Genomic DNA, 13,985 nt, shown 5'->3' with positions numbered 1-13,985 from the left:
ACTGGGTACTTTTCCCATTGCTTTGTTAATATTGCTAAATGCAATGGGAAAGTCAAAGGAGGTGGATTCTGACAGTTAGTTTCCTGAATTAGGGTCCAGATCTTAGCCCTCTCCTAGTACATCACCTCACTGGGAGCTCCAGCAACTGTCCCAGACCGAGGGCTTTTTCTGGCAGGGGCTGAGTTCTGAGTGTGCACCTGAGACGACCTGGAGGTGCTAGGGAGCTAATGTCCTTTGTAGTACCCTCAGTGGGGGGATAGATGAGAGTTAGTGCGCAAATATTTTAGCTTTCTTGCCCACAGGCAGGACACATTAGAGGTTTTTACACATAGGTTCCAGGGGGCCCAGTGGCCCAGCCTCACCTGTCCTTATCACTGCACCTTGCATTGACTTCTGTTCCTGTCTCACTTTCCACTCCTCTACCAGCATCTTGGAATCATCCTTTTCCCTAAATCCTTGCCTCAGAGCCCATTTCTGAGAGACACCAACCTGAGACAGGATCCTAGCACTATTTATCTGCCTCTTTCCATGTCTGCGGACAAAACACTTGTTGCCTGCTTTCTTGCCTATAGAGCATGGGACAGGTTTGGGAACCTCCCAGAAGTGGTATCTGATATGAATACTTAGTATTTGCAGTGGTGAGAAGAAAGTGGTGAATGTTGACAAAGAGCCGCTTTCTCTTATTTCCCCACCCTGCTACAAGTGAGGAGCTTGTGATGAAATGATCCATAGCCCTGACTCATAGCCGTGCTTCACAAATGTGATGTAGGCCATCACCGAGACCTCAAGTGGCAAATTCCTTCATGAAGTTGTCTTTGAGCGACAGTGATCTTACCCACCCACTTCCCTCATCTGCAAGTCATCCTTCTGCTTCCTGAGCCAGATTTCAAAGGGCTTAAGCAGCTTTCCAATTTTACTCACACAGTGTAGTGTGCTGTTAGTCAGTGGCTCATGGCCTTGCAGCTGTCATTGACGGCGTGGGGTAGATTTCATCCTCCACTGAAGTATAGACCGATTGGCTATGTGGACCCTCCACCTGGGGGCTAAGTGGACCCAACAGCAAACTGGGATATTGCTGGGGTGAATGCTATCTTTTGTGTGTTAGTGCCTCTGTCTGTGGAAGAGAAGCACTTGGGGAGGCTGCCTTTGAAAAACAACCTTGTAGGCAGCAGGCATCCCTCCCAGACTGTCTCCTCACATCCCTGGCCCAGTTTCCTTGGATCAAGTGCCTGAGGCAATGTGACTTGTTCAAGTGAGCCTGAGATGGAAACTTGATGGTTCTGTTGACTTAAAGGTTCTTAGGAAAAGCCCACTCTCATTACTTGGGGACCATTCTTTGGTGTTTTTCCTTTTCCTCCTCCTCCTTCTCCTCCTTCCTTTTTCTTTCTTTCTTTCTTTCTTTTTTTTTTTTCTAAGAGGGAACCCATCTATGGAAGGGTTTTTAAGTCACTAGACTATTCATTTCTTTCTTTCTTTTTTTTTTTTAAATTTTTCTTTTCTTTTCTTTATTTGACAGCGAGAGAGAGAGAGAGAGAGAGAGAGAGAGAGAGATGGAGATCACAAGCAGGCAGAGAGGCAGGCAGAGAGAGAGGGAGGAAGCAGGCTCCCTGCTGAGCAGGGAGCCTGATGCGGGCTGGGCTCCATCGATCCCAGGACCCTGAGATCATGACCTGAGCCAAAGGTAGAGGCTTTAACCCACTGAGCCACCCAAGTGCCCCTAGACTGGTTCATTTCTAACACAAATCTTAGTTTGTGCTTAGAAATCCATTGGTAGGAATTGAATGGCAATTTGAACTAGTGTGAGCAGAGATGAGATGAGATGGCATAGATACTAGCTATAACTCACTGAGATTGTGACCTTGGGGAAGCCAGACAGAGTCAGAGGACTGGAGTTCAGTTTCCAGCTCTGTTTCTTACTAGACTTTGGGCAAATCATCTACTCTTACCACTTAAATAGAGTAATAATACCCATCTCACAAGGTTGGTGAAGATGAAAATAAATAAGAAGCACATTTTAAATCTTACAGCACTACACAGTTGTTAGTTACTTCTCTTTGTTTCATTGCTTATTTCAGCTGGGTTTGGATTGGGGTTTCACGAAAGTATCATTCTAGGAGATTATCAACCTCAGCTCTTTCTATATAAAATAAATATATTGCTTTATATATGTCTTTGTGAGTTATCTGAAATTATTTTTGGAATACATTAGAATATAGACCATGAATGAATGAATTAAATGAACAAGTGAATCTGTGGAGATCTCAGTCTAGCCCTGCTTGTAAAACTAAGTGTGCTAAGCAGACAAAATCAGAAGAAAGATCTTAGCTTTAGTCCTTGCTTTAAAAATGGCACCATATTCTGTGAAATAATTGAACAGAAAAATATAATTCTTTTTCTCTTTTCCCAATTCTGCCTTAAAATCATTAATTCCTTTCAAATGTATGAGCCAGAGTTTTAAAAAGAGGATTAATGAATATAAGAACTTCTGTTATTAACATTCTTCAGAAGTGAGTGGCCCTAACCAAAGTTCAATGGTCTTTTGGTAAACCCTGCTTCCTGTCTAAAAGAAAGGAAAATCAAATCATCAGCATAATAGAAGGGTAAATCAGATGCACATTTCCTTGAAGACGAGTTTTCCCTTCTTTTGCTTGTTTCTTTTTGCTGTTTGTACTGTCTGCACCTGCCTCACACCCAGGGAATGAATTTTATAGCCCTCAGAATGAGAATATCTTCACTTCTTCAGGTCACCTGCTCTGAAGGACTCAGTCAGTGGTTTGGGGAGAATGAGAAAAACATATTCTGGATTGAGGTTCCCATGGGTAGACCTGGTTACAAAGGTTTTGTTTGTACTTAACCCTCTCCATCAGGCTGAGGGATGCCTCAAGATGCAGTTGGAAGCCAAACTCTTTTGAGGGCGGAGAAACATACAGCTCTAGTTCCACCAGCGACCTAATGAAGTGGTTTTTCATAAGGTCACCAATGAGGTTTTCATTTAAAATCTGGGACTTTACTCCAAATGCCCAGATACTTAAATTCATTAGCCGTTTTCAAAGAAGCATGTGGTAAACAGGAAGTGCTCTAATGAAACCGGGCATACAGTGTCCACCTCAGGACCCAGGTCACATGAGAATTGAGTAGTTTTCTGTAGACTTTATAGAGAGTAGGGTATTAGGGATGAACTGAATAGGGATAAAAGGACAAAATCATTCAAAGCAATAGCCCTGAGGGAAAGTGGTGACAGGCGGGGTGGGGGGGGACCCAAAGGGGAAAAAAAAAAACCAACCAGTGGGATATTAGGTTTTTTAAAGAAAAATGTTTAACTAGCCTGTGACTGTCACACAAGCATGTTTTAATTCCAAACATCTGAACCCAGTGTACATTTGCAAGCAATGGTGGGCAATGTGGATAGGTTGAAAGGAAAAAAGAAAACAAGTTGCATTTGGCTAATTAAAATGGCACATATCGATTTCTGAAATGAAATCTAACCATTACCTTGGTTTGAACTTGCAGCTCCTGGCAAAGTACAGAGGCTTGCAGTGGGGTAAAGTGCTACGACTAGAGGAGGTGCAAACCAAACTGGGGGTCAGTCTGGAAGAAATGCTGTGGATCACAGAGGATGCCCTTCACCCCGAGCCCTATAGTCCTGAGGAGGTCTGCAGGTGTCTGGGAATTAGCCTGCAGGAGCTTCGAACCCAAATTCTGAGTCCAAACACTCAAGATGGTGAGTCTGCCGAAGAAAGTGAAGAACATGCTTGTTCCCCTACTCACAGCTGGAAAGATTCCAGTTTTCCCATGAATTTTACTGATTTTGAAGCATATTTGAGGGTATTTGAAGAATGTATATGTTTTGGCAAACTTAATTCTCTAGATTCTGGGCTTCATTAAATTCATTGATTCATTCATCAATAAACATTTCCTGATCTGCCATATGCCAGGTATTCTGGCGAGGTAAAGGTGGATAAAACATGGTTCCTGCCCTCAAGAAGTTCCCACTTTAAGATGTTTCTCTTTTCCTCTGTGCATTTTTGTGATTATTATACTACGTGCACAAAAAAGTCTAGGTTGGAGCAGTGCTTATAACTGCTGAGACACCCCCGGAACACCAGGAAATTCACTGCTTAGCTTAGAACTTGTTGCCCACCTTAGCGTGAAAGCTTTTTTCTGTTTGCCTGCTGCTTTCATGCAATGTTGTTTTCACAATGATAACATCAGATCCCTGAGATGACGGTAAAGGTTGGAGGTGAGGGATGCAGCCCTGGGGTGGCTTCTCTTCTTAGAAGTAAAAGTTGTGTATCTGTGGGCAGTCACCACTGGGGAGCAGGGGCATCTAGCTAAGATCCATTTGTCTCTGGAGGTAGAGTTGGGGTGGCAGCTTATAAAGGCTGGCCTTCAGTTCAGTGCATTGCCTAAGTTCCTTAACATGGATGCTAGTTTTCTCCTCAGTTTGGCCTAATCCTGTGCTTTCCCTACTTCCTGTTGAGTCCATACAAACACTCAGACAGTATTATCTTGGTTGAACCATTGTACTACTAATTGCATCTTGGTTGTGCCTCTGGACTTTTAATTCTACACATCACTTCCCTATTCTGATGGGATCTTTACTCTTTTCTGAATTGCAGTTCCTATCTATCTTAAAAGTTCAATAGAATTCTTACCTTTTCCATATCCTTCTCAATCCACAGCTTGTTCTCTTTCTCTGTACCCATGTTCCTTTTTCTCTGCATCTGCATGTCTTTCCAACCTTTTTTTTTTACCATTAAAAAAAACCAACAACAACAAGTTCATTTCCCAGAAAACCTTGGAAAGCACGGAAGATGGTTTCCTTATCATAGTATATGCATTGCTGTTTATGTATATATTTAAGGTTTCCCCCCCAAAATAATGGTGTCATTGTTTTTATAAAAGCGATGCATGCTTAATCTTACTCCTTCATCTAAAATAACTACTCTACTAACCCACTTGCAATGCTTTCTATAATTTACTTACTTTGTACTTACAAAGTACTCACTTTGTACTCAATAAATCTACGTTGAATGAATGAATCCATTTTATAATTCTGTTATCCTTTAAAGTTTTCTTCCTCTTTTACTGTTGGAATTAGTAAGTTAAAAACCCAACTGTGAACATAAATCAGTCGGTGGAGTTCTAGAATCTCCTAGATTCATGTCACTTGATTTACTTTCTGAATCTAACTTCAGCCAAATTTCCAACTGAATTCTCTTGGCACTCAGCTTTTACTTTAGGGATCAAGATCCTGTTGTATCTTTGCCTTGTTCCTTCTGAGTTTGTGCTTCGGTCTGTCTAAGACCTCAAGAAAACATTTCTCTTAACCCTTTAGATGGTGTGATTCTTACTAAAGGTGGTGCTGCACTTAGATTGTATGAGCGGGCACAGAGATGACATAGGACCCCAGCAGCAGACTCTGGAGGGTGCCTCCACCCTTTATCTGGATGCATACACTTTAACACACGTAGTTTCGACTAGAACTAATTTTTCTCATCAGGGAGCTCCAGGCCTTTCTCAAAGGGATGTGGAATCCACTGTTCTCTTTCAGCCAAAATTGGTTTCTTTACCTGGTTATGAGTGTGAGTTGGGAGATGTGGACCGTGAGGTGACAGTGTAGGGAGAGATGTTTACAATCAAACTGTGGCTCACAGCCTTGCTAAGCCAGCCAGACTTCCAAAGGCTCATGGACAATTGTTGTTTTCTCTTTCCGAATTTCTAATAATTAGATTTGGAAGTGCTCAGAGGCCATTAAAATTAAACACACAAAGGAAAACCCTCAAATCCTTGAGACACTGTTTAGAATGGCCACAGTCCATTGCTAGGAACTGGCGAGGAGTAATTTAAGTAGTAGTTGTCAGGCCTTTCCGACAGGTAGGAAGAATCTAAGGATGTGATATGGTGTGTGGGTTTCTAGAGGCTCAGGGGCCAGGCTGATTTGAGGGAGGGGAGGTGTCTCCGAAGGTGTGAACCACGAGGAAAAGACGAAGCTGTGGTCAGAAGCAGGAGAGGCGGGCACATACGGCTGGCACGGGGGTGGGCCTGCTGCTCAGATGCGCTGTGCTGGGCTGGACATGAATCTCAATGTTTAGATTAGTAACTGCCTGGGACCATAGGTGACAAAAGTGCTGGCCAGTTGCCGGCTAATTTGTTTGGATCCTGTGATTTCCAAAGCCATGGGCAATAATCAGGCTTTCGAGCAAGCACAGGGCGCTGACATGGACTGCTCTTTAGGAAGACGTCTAGAGTAAAAAAAAAACAAAACAACAACAAAAAGTGTTGTTATTTGCTTTATGGTTTACATATTCCTCTTCACTTGCATCATATAGTTTGAATTTCACAACAACTCTGAGTCACATGGTTATTTTCATTTCATAGGTGAAGAAAGTAAGGTCAGAGAGGTCCAGGACTTGTCAAGATTTACAAGTTAAGTGCTAAAGCCAGATCCCAAATCCTTCTTTTCTGATTTAACCCAGTTCTCTTTCTGCTATTCATTTTTTTTTTTTTTTTTGCTTCTCAGCATATTAATAAGCTGGCCTTAGCAACCCTGCACCGTCAGATAATATTGACTTTATTTTGGTTGGCCCTAATTTTTTTTTCTTGAAACCAGAGAGAGGTGATGAACATAGGTTACTTTGTGGTTGAAGAGTTTCCTTTTGGCACTTTCCCATTCTGGTGCTTTGGTCTTAGGAGTCTAAGATCATGTGGCATCCAGTAGCTTGCTTAATTTAAGGAGCAAACTCAACTTAACCAGAACGTGCATGAATTGTATTATAGAAGAACTACGAGAAGTGCTGTGGAATTTCTCATTTGGTAGAAGTGTGGTCCTCATAGATGATCTCAGTTAGGCGTAAGAAAGGTGGTTTGTTTTTATGTGATGGAAACATATAAAGGTACTTCATAAAATAAAAACAGTCAGTTGGTCAGTAATCTCATTTTCCAATTAAATGTTCTCAGATATTAAGGAAATTGATTTAAAAAATAGCTTGTAAGCTATCCGGCACTAAATTTTATTACCTCAATGCATTTAATTGTTCTTGTAAGAATTTTGGAAGAAAAGTTTTCTATGAAGTCTAGAAGAAATGCCAAAGGAAAATATAGACCTTTCTAGTGTTTACAGATATTGGTTGAGCAGAAGTCCTTAAAATCTGGTGATGGACTTCCAATAATGCCAAATAAAATGAATCCTTCAGTTCTGTTTGTTGTTTTCATTTTCACAATATAATAGATTCTTATGAAACAAAGTATTGAAAGGATAAATCAAGTAACTATTTTTGTTATGCACAAAAGATATGCTTTAAGTTGTTTTGGAAATCAAGTGTGGGGAAAATTAACTTTCACTTAGTCCTTTTCCCTTTCCCTCTCTATCTGGCCTCTCTGTTTGTTGCTCAGTTCCTGTTGACTTCTTGACTATTTGGCCACAGAGGGCAGGATCATGCCAGGAGTAAAGGGCCTTTATTTTCCTGGAAAATAAAATTTTGATCTCTGATCACTTGGGGATAATGCTTCCTTTGTGGGTTTTCCTCTTCTTTCAACTGTGTGCATTATATACCCCTATTCATTGGTTTGCCTTCCCTTTTTGAATATTTAAGGAACTAAACATGAATGTGAACATACCTTATATATATATAAACATACCTTATATATATATAAACATGAATGTGAACATACCTTTTATATATATATATTAAAGACATGACATCTTAAAACTCTCAACTTCTGTAGGAACACCCAGTATCCTTGTGTTGGAGTCACACCAGTGATCTGTGTTGAGTCCTAGCCAGTGCCTATGCCACTGACAGGAATTTCCCCCTAATCCCACAAGGCTCCTGAACCATGGTGGAGTCACAAAAGTGGGAGAATTCTGAAATTTTTATCTCCTTGGCATGAGACTTTTAAAAGAGCTAAGAATGAAACAAATTCTGAAGGTATGTTTTGAGGAGCAGTTGACCCTTACAGTAGCCTTAAATATATTTGGCCATCTTGAACTGAGACAGAATGAATCTATGAGCTTGACCACCTCTTCATACTCTGTACCTTCAAACCCTCAAGTTCCCCAAGTATCTCATGTTAATGTGATTTGGGCACGGCTGGCAAGAGAGGATGAAGTGTGATAGAGAGTTGTTAGATCAGCAAGACTAAACATTGACCTCTGTCAGACACTCTGATCCTCTGTGTTGAGGACGAGTGTTTTCCTCTCTCTAGGAAGGTCATCCTTGGGTACCGAGCCCTTAGATTCAGGGAGACCATACCTGGTATAGGGAAGGCGGAAGGGGACATCTACCTGCCTAACAATAGTAGACCCATGGACTCTGGTGACTTAAAGCTATGAAAGCAAGCTGGAAGCAACTTTTCCAGCTTCCTATGAAACTCTCACACAGTAGTTACTAGAGTAGCATTTCCCAGAGATAAACCCTTGAAGAGTCACAGCAACTAAATATGAGCCATGAGGAATCATCTTCTCCGAGGATTTTTGTGCACCTCTGTATTCCCGTGATGACTAGTACATGTTCGCTGAATGAATAAGAGTGACTTAAATGAATCTTCTTCTCTCCATATAGAGAAGCAATAGGTGGAGGCCAATTCAAGGAACTCAAAGTCTAAATAAAGGGTGTTATATCTAGTTTTTAAAAAAATTCTGTTCATCCTGTATTAATAGTAATAATGGTATTAACAACATCTAACACTGAGTACTTACTATGTTGTAAGCACTTACACTATTCTAAGTTCTTTTAAAATATTTGCTGTACTTGTCCTCCTGTTTAGAGTACCTGCATGAAAGTCCTTTTCCAGGCTGGAAACTGGTATAAACACCTTCAGACACATACATTCAAATCTTGATGCCTTCACCCTTAACATGGTCCACCCCACCCTCCTAATTTGTTCATACTGTTGAGATACGACAATCAAACTCCCCAAATTAGGCAGCTCCTGGGGACAAATAATTTTTTGGTAGATGTTGTTTTTGTTTGTTTGAAATTCTGTTTAGAAGAGAAATGCAGATACATTTTCCATTACAATACAAATTAGGCTTGTGCTCATTGACATAACTGTTAATAATGCTGAATATTCCCTTTTCATTCTATAAACAAAGAGTGATATCAATATTCTGCAGCCAACAGAACATTCTGTCTTGCATCTCAGTGTTTTTGACAGTGGTCTTTGAATTCACACCGGACTTTCCTTAAAACATTTGAAATCTCTGTAAGTGAAATAGAGCACAGGCTACATAGATTCAGTTTAGAGGAACATAAGAGATAAAGATTGGCTTCATATGATTTTGCTGCTAGGAACATTTGTATGGTAGGTTTCAAGATTTTGCTATTTTACAGATGAGGAAACTGAAGCACAGAATGATTAACTAGACCAAGGTCACACAGCTGAAAGTGGCAGAGTTGGGATTCAAGCCCATGCAGTGATTCCTGAGCCCTCCCTCTATGTTAACACTCCCTCTTAACCACTGATGTGGGGCTATATCAGGCTTTTATCAGAGAAAGGGTTTTATTATTTAGATCTGACCACATGTAATAGTACGAGCTGTTTAAACAGTACATAAGGAGCTAGAACCTGAAGTGGACAAGAAAGACAGTGAGGCAGTGATGATTGATGTGAAGTGGGGAGCAGTGACAAGCAGGAACCCATGAGGATGACCAGAAACAGGAGTCAAACTCTTACCACCTCTGGGCCTGCAACTTTGATGATACCAGTGTCCTTTGGGGGAAGCTTAAAATGTACTTGGCCCAAGAGTCAGAGAGGCTGAAAGGAGAGTCAGTGGGATTGGGACGGGGGTGCTGTGGACCGAACTGCTGCTCCATGCCAGTGAGGTGAGCTGGCAGAGAAGTGATAAGGTACTTGAGCTGCTGTTGTACCTGGTGTCCCTGCTTAGACCACTGAGGCATGAAAAAAAAAAAAGCCTTTCATCTTTCTTAATATATTTTTTTATTTGCTTGATTCTCCTATAACCACTATCTTTCCTGGTCCTGCCAGCTACCTTCTTCACCCCAGCTGCCTCCTTGGCCTTGGCATTGCTGGTGCCCCTGGGCTGCTCAGCCCTGACTACCATCTTGGTCCCAGCCCTGCCAGCCTCCTTGGGCCTGACCTTGTAGTTCCTGGCTACTTCTCAGCCCATATACCTTTTTGACTCTGGTTTTGCAGGCCATGCCACTCCTGGCTGCCTCCAGGGAAGGGAGAGGGAGGAGAAGAAAGGAAAAAGACAATTTCTAAACTTTTAAATTCGTGTTTTTCTTAAGTCTAGGATATGTGACTTGACATTACTCAATATTCCTTTTGCTTGAATCTATCATGGATGTATCTCTACCTTCAGAGAAGTGAAATCATCAAGGGGTCAGGTGTGAATTTACTAGACCCTCTGTTTTTTTTTTTTTTAATTTAACTTAATTTTATGGGTTTTTTTCAGTGATCCAAAATTCATTGTTTATGCACCACACCCAGTGCTCCATGCAATATGTACCCTCCTTAATACCCTCTGTTTTGAGAAGAATGAAGCTTCTGTGGGTAGGAGGACAGCTGATGTCTCACTGTGTGCCATGTTGCCCCTCTGCTGCTTTAGATTCAGAAAACACCTTGTATAGTCTTCATCTACGTAAGAGGACAGAATCTTGCCATTCCTCTTTTACTTTTTTGCTATTTTTGCTTTCATTTTCACAGTTTTAAGTTTCCGTGAAAGTATTTTCTTTGTATTCAAAGCTGCTTTTCTTATAGTTAAATCTGTTTATTTTGGTCAGAGTTACCATTTCCTGTATTGAGGTTTTCAAGCTGATTATGCTCTAGTAACAAGACCAAAGTCTCAGTGGCTTGACCCCTGAAAAGTATGTTCTCTCCGCATATTCAACTCAAGGCAGCAGAGGATTCTGTTCATCTGAGACATACAGGGACCCAGGCGTGTCAGGGGGGCAGGGGGAAGGATGGAGGGAGCGGGGGATCTATCTCAATACATTTGTCCATAATTCCTGTGGCCAGAGGAGGGGAATATTGCTAATCACTCACTGGCTTTTAACATCCCCTAGGGAGTGACACCATCACTCCTACACTCATTTCATTGGCTCCAGTAAGGCACATGGATGTGAAGAACTTCAGTGGGGGTGGGGAAGTGCAGTTTGTTTTAACATGTGTTAGGAGCATGGGGAACATGTTAGAGACATCCCTAATGACACCCACACTTCCCTGTGCTTTGTAGCTCTGAGTCTCATCCTATCAAATCTTAGTGATGAGAGCCAGTTTCCTTGCTCATGTAAAATTATGAAACTGGCCTTTCTTTCCAGACATCTGGGACAATGAATATTGTTCTTGACCAAATTCTAAGTATTTTCACTTAAAAATTAGACATACTGTGATCTCTTTTTATGTTGCACATTTCTCTCACTGGCATTTTATCTGCACTTTGGTGAAATCCTTCCTAGTTCTTGGCTTGTCACTTTCTCTCTTGTCTTGTGGAGTTCACACAGACTCTTTTCAGGAGACTGTTTTTCTAGAGTCTTAGGGTATGGTCCAGGAAAACATCTCTTGTTTGAAATCAGTTGTGCACCTCCTATGTCTTTGTTATTTTTCAAAGCACCTAGCTTTAGGTGGAAGGAAATGTCCTAATAAGAACTTCTAAATTAGAAACTGTGTACTTCCTCCTTTCCACATGAATTTGTGTCCAGTTTGTTTCCACACAGGTCTAGAGAAGTAACTAGGTATGGATCTAGGGACTTTGAGCAGGTTATTGCCAAATTTTAGTATTAATGACAATAAAATAATGGCCCATTGTGTCTATCTAGACCTTCATACTTTTAGCCTCATGAAATCTCGATTGATCTTTATTTGTCCTGCAGATTTCCTGATGAGAGCATGACATGGGACCGCTTTATGTTCAAAGGCAGAGACATAGCATAGCTTTTTTTTTTTTTTTTCCTTAACTCTTGAGGAAGCTGGTTCTTCATATTGTCTTCAGGCAGGAATGGGGTGGGAGACAACACAGGAATGAGCACCTGCAGTCTGTTCGTGCTGCTGGGAAGCCTTAATTCTAGCAAGGGCTATTGATGCAGCAAAAAAGACCGGAGACCTCCTCCCTGGGAATAGCAGTAACATTTAGTCTTTTAATGAGAAACTTTAAAATGTTCTAAGAACAAGGAATATAAAATTCTACTCGATTAACACAAAATAGTAAGGTCTATACTTCCTTTCTGTGTTTTAGTCCAACAGGGAAAGGAGGCAGAGAGGATGCAAATCAAAAGGGAGCTGTCAGACAGACAAAGAAAAAGGGAAAAAGAATCTGATAACGGGAGAGAGACTAATGTGTACACGGAGCTGGCTTATGAACAAGCACATAAACACAAACACAGAGAGAGCACAGACCCACTCAGGCCTGTGTGCATTTACTCCCCACGCTGGGCTACAGGGGGCTAGCTGCGTAAACATGTGCGTAATCGCGGGCTTCTGTGAACCAGCATCCTCCTCATCTGTCTCTGCGGGATATGACCGGCTATGTTGCAAGCCCCTGGAGAATAGAAACAGCTTATGAGATGTTTGTGAGATGTTTGTGAGAGTGCGCCCCTTTTCTCTTCCCTAATACACCACATTTTGGAAAGCCCAGCTGTAGTGTGGGTCTACTGTCTTAAGTACTTGCCATGAGGAAATTAAGGGGAGGGTCCTATTTAGCCTGTGTTGGAGCTCCCTCACTCTCCTCCTTGTGCCGTGTCCAGGTCACCTTCCTGGTCTGAGCTAGTGCATCCCTGTCAAAAGCAAGCTCTGGGCAGCGGCCCATGCAAGCAGGTGGGTCTTGCATGGTGGGTGACAGAGCTTCTCACTTGTTTAATCTCTTCTAATTTGGCAGACTCCTACCTTTTGATCATAATGGCAAATAATGAGTAATATGAGTAAATAGGGGTAAATTTTTATTCCTTTATTCAATAAGTACTCAACTGAAGGGCAACTATCCAAGCACTGTGCTAGGGCCTGTGATCAGTAAGGCTAGCGTAACCCAATAATAAGATAAATGCTGAAGTGTTCTGATGAAAATATACTACTTATTTCTCAGATAAACACAGAGTTTCCCTTTGCCTCTCCTTGTCCTTTTTGCTCCCTTATGTTCCTCCTCCCCCACCCCCCGTAATTCAATTAATAGAAGATAGCAAAGACAAGAGCTCATTTCCATTTATGCTAAAATATTAGGACAGGTCAGCTCTAGGCAAGTGTGACCCTTGTTTTCCATAGTTCTTCATTCAGCTCTGCATTGACCAAGACTCCTTTCCAACTCCGGAGGCCCCTTTTCAAATGACTTGAAATTGTCTTGTCCTTTCACTTTTTCCAAGAACAAAATTTTAGGGATGTTCTGGGAAGTTCATGGGCAAGTAGTTTGCTCAAGAAAGAGAGGGAAACAAAAATGCGGCTCATCCAGGAACTAGCTTTAGATTCTTTCTTCGTTGATGGGGTGGGAGCCAGAAGTGGACATGTGTTGAGAATTAGTTGAGAATTATTGAGAATTTATTGTTACATTCAAGACTCTTTATTAGGTTCTAGGGTCTGGAGAGGAGAACACACCACTGCTAATGAGTCACAGTATTTCACTGCTGCTGGGGGTGGGTGCAAGTTTTTGGCTACCTAGGCATCCAGGCCCCTTTCCTAGGGAAATCTCACGTGTGTAGGTTGATGAGAGAGTGGGTCTTGCTTCCTGCCGTAGCAGCTGAATGGTCCGATTTGCCTCTCCCAGGTCACTTTTCACCTGGGTGTGAGCAAGGGCCTCAGGTTCCTCCTGGTGTTTTGGCATGTGCTTACGTTTGGGGCTTTGAGTCCACTGGGCACAGGGTCTGTTGTTAAGGTATCTTGAGTCTGATGTCCTATCTAGACTTGTGAAGTGACCATGACAGTGTTCTTAGCTGCTATAAAGATGAAGACAGCCCAGCCCTTGCCCTCCTAAAGCAGAGTGTGATGACTGTAATTAAAAGGGAACACAGTAATTAGGGAGTGAGGACTCTGTCTTG

At 41.8% G+C, this 13,985-nt stretch overlaps 1 protein-coding gene across 4 annotated transcripts in view; it reads left to right on the top strand.

Annotated features, from left to right (window-relative positions):
• The window catches only part of GALK2 (galactokinase 2), a 111,603-nt gene that overhangs the window by 78,841 nt on the left and 18,777 nt on the right, over window positions 1-13,985 (top strand). For all 4 annotated transcript variants that reach the window (XM_044230953.1, XM_044230954.1, XM_044230952.1 and 1 more), the window contains exon 8: window positions 3,511-3,721. In XM_044230953.1, coding sequence (XP_044086888.1) covers window positions 3,511-3,721 — 211 coding nt within the window. The remainder of the gene's footprint in view (window positions 1-3,510; window positions 3,722-13,985) is intronic.

Source organism: Neovison vison, chromosome 13 (assembly GCF_020171115.1).
Source record: "Neovison vison isolate M4711 chromosome 13, ASM_NN_V1, whole genome shotgun sequence".
Lineage (NCBI taxonomy): Eukaryota > Metazoa > Chordata > Mammalia > Carnivora > Mustelidae > Neogale > Neogale vison.
This window is presented reverse-complemented; position numbering and strand designations above follow the sequence as displayed.